Source organism: Rhinopithecus bieti, unplaced genomic scaffold (assembly GCF_001698545.2).
Source record: "Rhinopithecus bieti isolate Rb0 unplaced genomic scaffold, ASM169854v2 scaffold_81727, whole genome shotgun sequence".
Classification (NCBI taxonomy): domain Eukaryota; kingdom Metazoa; phylum Chordata; class Mammalia; order Primates; family Cercopithecidae; genus Rhinopithecus; species Rhinopithecus bieti.
This window is the reverse complement of record NW_016834786.1, coordinates 755,191-763,061: the sequence shown is the minus strand read 5'-3', so window position 1 is coordinate 763,061 and position 7,871 is coordinate 755,191. Positions and strand designations below refer to the sequence as shown.

Genomic DNA, 7,871 nt, shown 5'->3' with positions numbered 1-7,871 from the left:
AAAAAAAAAAAAAAAAAAAAAAAAAATTGTAAAATGTCACACATCAAGAGTGATTATCTCTGCTTGATGGTTTCCATGTAAGTTTTTTCTACTTGTCTGTATTTCATATAATAAATAAGCATTCTTGTTATTGTGAAGATTGTTAAAGGTTTTTCTTAGATAATTAAAAGCAAAACAATATTTGGAAACATGATGTTTACTCATTATGCTGATTTCCTTTAAGAAACATGATGGTTGAACAGAAAAGCCTATTTGCTTACCAGTTCTATTGCAAACGGTCCGAGACGCCCCTTCAGTCCCATTTGGTCCTTTTGGAACTATTTCAAAGCAATACTTGGTTCCAGGGAACAAGCCACCAATGAGAATACTTTGGTTGGTGGTTATTTCTCCCCAAGCAACCTCCTGCACACAGGATATGCATACGATATGCATCTGAAAGGATTCTGCATCATGGCTACTCCATGCTAAGCCGATCTCCGTCGTGCTGACCACTGTCACTCGGAAGTCAGAAACTGGACCAGGGGCTATGCAAAGAAAGTAAACAACTAGATTAAAAATATATTTCTCCAGGAGACAGGGATGCCCCACTTCAGAAAATATTTACACTGAGATGAAATGTACACTTAGGACACCTGATTCCTCTCTTTGTCTTCTTTGTATCATCATCTACAACACGAGCCCCTCGGAAACAGCTGTTTCTGGCCACGGAGAGAGCATTTGACCATGAGAATGCAGAAGCTCCGTGCTCACGCTGCACACAATCATTCACAGGAAATGAGAGGAGGCGTGAGCTCCTGTGGTCCAGGGCTCAGGCTCTGGAGGAGAACCTTGGCCACATGGGCTGCTTTATCTTGAATGCATTACTAGCCTCCCAGAGCCTCTGTTCGGGGACGGACAGCAGAGACCACTCTTGACCCCCAAAATCCATTTCCCTGTTTTCCCTTCACCATACCCACCCAGATTTTTAGCGCTGTGTGTGCACAGCTGTTCAAACAAAGACCACATTTCCCAGCCTCCCATGCAGCTAGATGTTGCATGTGACTAAGTTTTGGTCAACAGAGCGAGAGCAGAGGTACTGGGTGACTTCTAGGAAGTGTCCTTTAAGGGTGGAGCACAACCTTCTGCCCTTCCTCCTTCATATAGCTGGAGTGTGGATGCGATGACTGGAGCTCATGCTGCCTGGCTCTAGAACTAACACTACAGCGGTGGCTGCAGCTTCCTGATCCCAGGATCACAGCTCAGAACATACACCCCTGGATCCAGCAACTACAGCAGGGACTTCCTGATTCCTCCCTCTGCTGTCTGTGACCGAGGTGGTGACTCTCTGGGGGGTCAGTTCTGCAGCCTTGTCCCGGAGTCATTTCTTGGGGCCAGGCCTAAAGCCTGGTCCCCAGCTGTTATGAGCTGACTTGTGCTCCCTCACTCCCAAATGTATATGTTTATGTCCTAACCCTCAAGACCTCAGAATGTGGCTGTCTTTGGAGACAGGGTCTTTAAAGAGGTAATTAAGTTAATGTGAGGTCATGAAGGTAGGCCCTAATCCAGCAAGACCGGTGTCCTTACAAAGGGAGATGAGGACATAGGCACACACAGACTAAGGACAACCACGTGAGGGAGAAGACAGTCATCTATAAGCCAAGAGGGAGGCCTCAGAAGAAACCACACCTGCCGTTGCCTGAATCTTTAACCTTCAGCCTCCAGAACTATGAGAAAGTCTATTTCTGTTATTTAAGCCACACAGCCTTTGGTACTTGTCCTGGTAACCCTAGCGAACGGATACACCAGCTCTTCCAATGATTCTGTGACACCTCAATTGCCAGGATAAATCCCTTTGGGTTAAAATAGCTTCACAGTTTCTGTTTCATGCAACTGAGTCCTGGATAACCTCTACCGTCCCCACCCTGCCTAGCACTGGGCTTCCGTTACAGGAGGGAGAAATAAACCCCTGTCTTGTTTAAGCCATGGATACTTGGGGTTTTTTGTTGTTGTTTTTAGTGGTGCTATTCGTGGCTGAACCTAATCCTAACTAATAAATAGTAAAAGAGTAAAGTAAAAGGTAAAGAAATGCAAGTATATTTCATTTTCTCAAAGAGCCAGTCCAAAATACATCTGTAAGAATGCTGAGGTGTGCTTCCTGGGAAGGAATGGACATTCTTGTGGGATAAGCCCTGGGTCCAGAGCCACACACTCCTGGGTTCAAGTCCTGCTCTGCTACTCACTAGCTCTGTGGCCCTGGGCAAACTGTTCAGCCATGAGAGTACCGTTCCCTCATCTGTAAAAGGGGACCCCAATACCTACCTTGGAGGCCACTGCAGTGTCTATAAATCTCCTGGCACAGTGCAAAATGCAGTGCTGGTGTCACTACTATTGTTTAATCGTATATAATCAATATTATACCACCATACCACTAGTGCACCATTACTGTTTTATTTTACATTATTGGACCTTCTTTGGAACCAAAAGCTTTTTATTTGCTGCATAAAATCTTATTTTTAAGGGACATTTAAACAAACAAAGATGAGATGCAGCTGTGCCAGTGATTCATTATAATGTCAGCACCCAAGACACAAGGGGACATGAATATCCAGGTCATTTTTGTCTCCATGTATTAATTCACTCTAGGTCTCCTCCATACTGGAAAGAGAGTTACAAGCACAGGCTCCAGGTGAGAAATACCAGACGCTTAATCTCACCTCTGCCACTTTTCAGCTGTGACACCTGTCTAGCACCTCTCTCAGCCTTGGCTTCCTATCTATAAAATAAGGCTACTGCCAACCACGTCGCAGGGCTGTTGTGAGCATACAATGTGCCAGTGCAAGGAAAGCATGTCACACGAAGCTCGGCGTGTGGTCAGCTGACAGTCACCATTATATCACACATCCCGTGTTTGGGCCTACCATGTAGCACGACAGCAGGAAAGGGTGGCGAGAGCCAGGCATGAACTCACGGGTGTGCACTTGGAGGAAGCCCGGTGTGCCCTCAGTGTCACCTAGGAAAGGATACACTGTGATGCGGTAGAAGGTGCTTGAGCGGAGTCCCGAGATGACAGCGCGAGCCTCACTGACGGTGAGATTGAGAGAATCTGTCTCCCCTGCCACATGTATCTTGTAGGTATAGTTAGATGACGACTCATTATCACTGATTTTCCAGGTCAGGGTCAGGCTTGTGGCACTGATATTCACAACGGTGACGTCAAAAACCTGAATAGCATCTGTGAGAACACAAGAGGAGTTCAAAATAACCAGAACGGCCAAGGCAGAGGGAGGGAGAGGTCATCAGGGTGTGCTGTCGAGCCCAGGAAACTCTCCTGGGGGGTGTTCCTTCCTCCTCTGCACCATCAACCACGGCTAGAAAGCATGAGGGTCCCAGCCAAAGTCAGGCATCATCAGGAGGTGAAGAAACCACCTGGCCAGTGGCACCTACAGGGTTATTCTTTGTTCCTTTTTGCAAGTTGACTTTAGAGATTTGACCTAAATGACTTGGACTCTGCGTGTCTTACCCTAGGGCCAGGGGCACCCAGAAAAGTTGTCAAACACAAATGATGCAAAAGCGAACACTGCGATCTACGTGATCACCTGAGATCACAGAAGTCAGGACAAGGCAGGCCTGGGTTCTAGGGCTCACTCTGCTATGACACCCAACTGGGTCGCAGGAAAACCACTTGAGCTCAGCTTCCTCATCTATAAAACTGGGAGAGCAATCCTAACCTCAAGAAAAGATAACCCAAGTGCCAGTTATTCGCCACCTGCCCACCCTACCCTCCCAACGTATCTGCTGTCCTTCCCTCACCTGCTCTGTGCCCAGGAGGTTGACCTGCACAAGGCATCACAGGGGGGTCTTGCCATGTGGGCTGTGACCAGGTTCCACCATGAGCCAATGGGCAGGCCCCTGAAGGGCCACAGGAGAAAGGAGTCGGTGCCTTCCTCCATCGCCTCCTGCTCTGGGCCTCCTGTTCTAACACAACTGTGTCCTCCACTGCCCCAGCTCTCACTAGGCTCCAGAAACACCCTGTCCTCCTCTAGCCCTTCAGCCCTAGAGGTGGCTTTCTGCCGTGGACGAGTCTTGGGTGCCTCAACAATGTCCTCTGATGGTTTCCTTAACCCTGCCCCACCTAACTAGTCACTTGAAAAGTGCAGGGTGCTCTGAGGTGGGTGGAAATGTGTGTGTGTGTGTGTGTGTGTGTGTGTGTGTGTGTGTGATTTGCAACAGACTGAACGTTTCTGCCCCCATAAAATTCCTGTGTTGAAATCCTAACCCCTGATATGATGGTTTTTGGAGGTGGGGCTTTGGGGAGGTAATTAGGTCATGGATTATCTCCCTCCCAAATGGCATTAGTGCCCTTATCAAAGAGGCTGGAGAGAAACCCCTCCCCCACCCCTTCAACCACATGAAGACCCAGGGAGCCTGCAACCCGGAAGAGGAAGACGGTGTTCACCCAGAGCCCAGGTATGCTGCAGCACCCCAGTCTCAGACTTCTAGTCTCCAGAACCCTGAGAAATAAATGTTCATTGTTTACGCCATCTAGTGCATGGCCATTTGTTACAGCAGCCCAAACTGAATAAGATTTATTTATACATACACACTCGCCCCTTCGAGAGAGGGAAAGGCTACTATAGTGATTATTTACCAAGCATGAAGACAGCTCAACGCAAACCAGGATGTGTGTGAATCCACACCACCAAGAGCCTGAGATGTGATCACTACTACTTTGCTTTTGCTCAAACTGCTTTAAAAAACAGGGACCCCAGTCCCACACGAATTCATGAGTCATTTTAGCAAATCAGGCAAAGGGCCCTTCTCCTGGCTGGACCCAGCCCTGGGTGCATGGCTTGATGCAGGGCACACAGGCCAGATTTCAGCCCCTTTCACCCTCTCACGCAAGCTTACCGTGTGCAGGACACCCCACCACTGCCAACCGCACCCATGTAGGAGCCCCTTCCTCCTCCTCCAACTAACCTACCCTCTGGAATCCAAGCCCTCCTCACCCCAGAGCCTCCCGCCTGCCACTCCTGCCAGGTCACTGCGGACCCAATGAGGTCAGGCGGCCTCTCCTACAGCCGCTTCCTCCCCACCCACCCCGACGTTAGCAAAACAAGTACAAGGGGAAGGAAGGACACAGATGGACCCTCCTTCAATGTGGATACCAGGAAAAGCTGTCATTCCTTACAGACATGGCTTCTCACCAATGTCTTGCCAAAACTTCTAGCCCTGTACAAGTAACACAGCCTGGCCAGTAACTACCTCTAGGTATTCCCAAACGTGTTCCCCTCCCGCTCTTTTCACCAAAGCCTCCAAATATTGGTGAACTTACAGAGTGAAAGTGCTGATAAATTATAGCGAGGAAGCAGCAATGTGCATTTCAAAAGCACTTCAACAGAAAGACTGGTACGAATTACGAGGGCAGGCGACAAAACGAAACTCACTTTCTTAACTCAAAGTAGGGGAAAAATAAGCAATGATTATCTACTTTTAAGAGGAAAGTATGATGCCAGTTTGTGTCATCGGCCACCACGCAGAGCTGTGAAAGACGACACGAGGCAGTGCCTGGTGCTCGCACACGGGGGCTGCTCCGTGTATTTGATTTCACTTAATGAGAGATGTGCACTGCCCATGGAGTTAAGAAGAAACTGAGCAGATCTGCTCTGTCCAAAATCTCCTCCAGAAAGCTCCCTCTGACATCAAAACTAGTTGTTATGCAAGAAATCACTCAGAATCAGAATCACGGGAGACAGAACACTGCGCTAGGAAACTCTGGCTGCCACCATTTTACAAAGTTCAACCTACTTGTCCTGAACTCTATAGTCTGGGGCTGTCCTTCTGTGCCATTCGCTGCTTGGGAATAAACGGTGGCATTGTATCGGGTGCCAGGCTTTAACTCGACAAGCAGGACTTCCGTGTCTCGGGACTGCTGGCTGGAGGATGAGTCCGCAGGTCCCAGGAGGGACTCATTGTGCACAGGGGCGGTGGGGCTGCCTGCCCGGCTTCTCTCTGTGTTGCTCACATCTGTTTCAAGCACAGGAAACAAAAAGACATCAACCACAAGAGGGACACATCCCCCATCTTCCTTTGGAGCCCCCCGCCCCATCAGATGGCCATCAGACAGTGGCCACAGTTGGTGCTCCATCAATATCTGCTCCCTTCCTCCTCCAGAGAGAGAAGCAGCCCCATAAAAAGGCCTGATAGCTCCATCTCCATTTGTACTGTTATTCCAGTAGCACCACAGATATCTGGTGCTTCTCTTTCAAACTCTGCTTATTTCAGGTCATTCTCCCTTCTTTGGGACATTATCTTCTCCTGTCCCAGCATGGATTTCCAGGGATAGCTCCGTGAAGCAGACTTTGCTAATCAGACCCCACTCAAGACACATTTCCCTGGACCAGACCTTGGCGGGTGGGGCAGCTGCAGGGTGTGAAACGGGAGCAGCTGGGTTCCTTGAGTATGCAGAGGGAACTGCTCTGAGAATGAAGCTGATAAACAGAAGGAAGCAGGAGGGAGGGATGAGAATTGCCTCATCTCTTTCTCTAAGGCTTCCCGCTAGCAGGAAAATCCACACGAGACAATAAATTGTTCCTTCTGTCTGAGTTATCCAAAGTCTGGTTTCTGTCACTTGCAAGCAAGGATCCTGACACCCACTCTGTGGCTGTTTTCTTAAGCGTACGATGCAGGTTAAGTTCCTGTCCTCCTCGTGGAGTTAGCCTGGGGATCCTCTACAAATGCTCTGAAATCTGCAAATAACAACGCCAATGTCAACCAGCAGACGTGATAAGTTCCTCTGAAGGCCCAACTTGGGTTGACACAGCTGTTATTTGCTCAATTGAAAGATAGAAAGCTAAAGGGGCCTCTACTTTCCCGGGTACCAGACTCTAAAAAGTTTCAGTCTCTATTGCTGTTCTCAGCCCCAATGTGTTCCCCTGTAAAATCAGAACACGTTTCCTTCCTTCCTCATGCAGATGGGGGATCAAACTAAAATGTGGAGGAAAAGCCCTCTATAAATTCTAAATCTCCATACACATGGAAGATCAATTTATTTTTTAAAATATTAAGTTACCGAAAGTGAGAACCAGTAGGGGAGATGGGAGGTACCCTTTGTAACTCACCCAAGCCCCCTTCTGTGCCCAGGGGGTCTCCCTCTGTCTTATTTGATTGTAGAAGATATGGGTTGATGTTGTATTGAACCCCTGGTTTCAGGCCTGAGATATTGACTGCGAAGTCTTGAGTCGACTCCTCATGGCTTCCAAAGCTTTCAAGAAGCACCCGGCAGGAGGCAGTGCCATCGCCATTGCTCCAGGAGAGAGTAGCCTGCCTCACACCCGTGAGGGCAACATGGAGACCAGAAACTGGAATCGGCTCTATTTTAAAAACACAACATGCATTAATGGAATAAGATATATGCAGTCACCTTCACTAAGAATGACTGGGGTTCAGTGCTGGGAGCAGGTTTTAAAAGAAAAGAAAAAAAGAAAGAATGACTGAGGTCACTGAGGTCCCGAAGTGACTCACTAAAAATACTTCCTTTCTATCACAGTCCAGTGCATTTCCATCATTTTCACAGCAGGGCTGGGGGAGAAAATAACAACGCAGAAAAGAAGAAAAAACCTTAAAACTGAAATTGTTTAGGATCCACACTGGTCTCCAAGATTAACCCCAATGGTGACTGGACACTCTTCTAAATTGTCCCTTTTAAATGGTAGCATTTGGCCGGGCGCGGTGGCTCAAGCCTGTAATCCCAGCACTTTGGGAGGCCGAGATGGGTGGATCACGAGGTCAGGAGATCGAGAACATCCTGGCCTACACGGTGAAACCCTGTCTCTATTAAAAAATACAAAAAACTAGCCGGGCGAGATGGCGGGCGCCTGTAGTCCCAGCTACTC

General features: G+C 48.3%; 1 protein-coding gene across 1 annotated transcript in view; it reads right to left on the bottom strand.

The window, feature by feature from the left end:
- PTPRJ (protein tyrosine phosphatase receptor type J) overlaps window positions 1–7,871 on the bottom strand; it is a 65,421-nt gene that overhangs the window by 38,793 nt on the left and 18,757 nt on the right. The window contains 4 exon segments of the mRNA XM_017865730.1: window positions 261–524; window positions 2,948–3,211; window positions 5,785–6,003; window positions 7,098–7,349. Of these exon segments, the coding sequence (XP_017721219.1) occupies window positions 261–524; window positions 2,948–3,211; window positions 5,785–6,003; window positions 7,098–7,349 (999 nt within the window).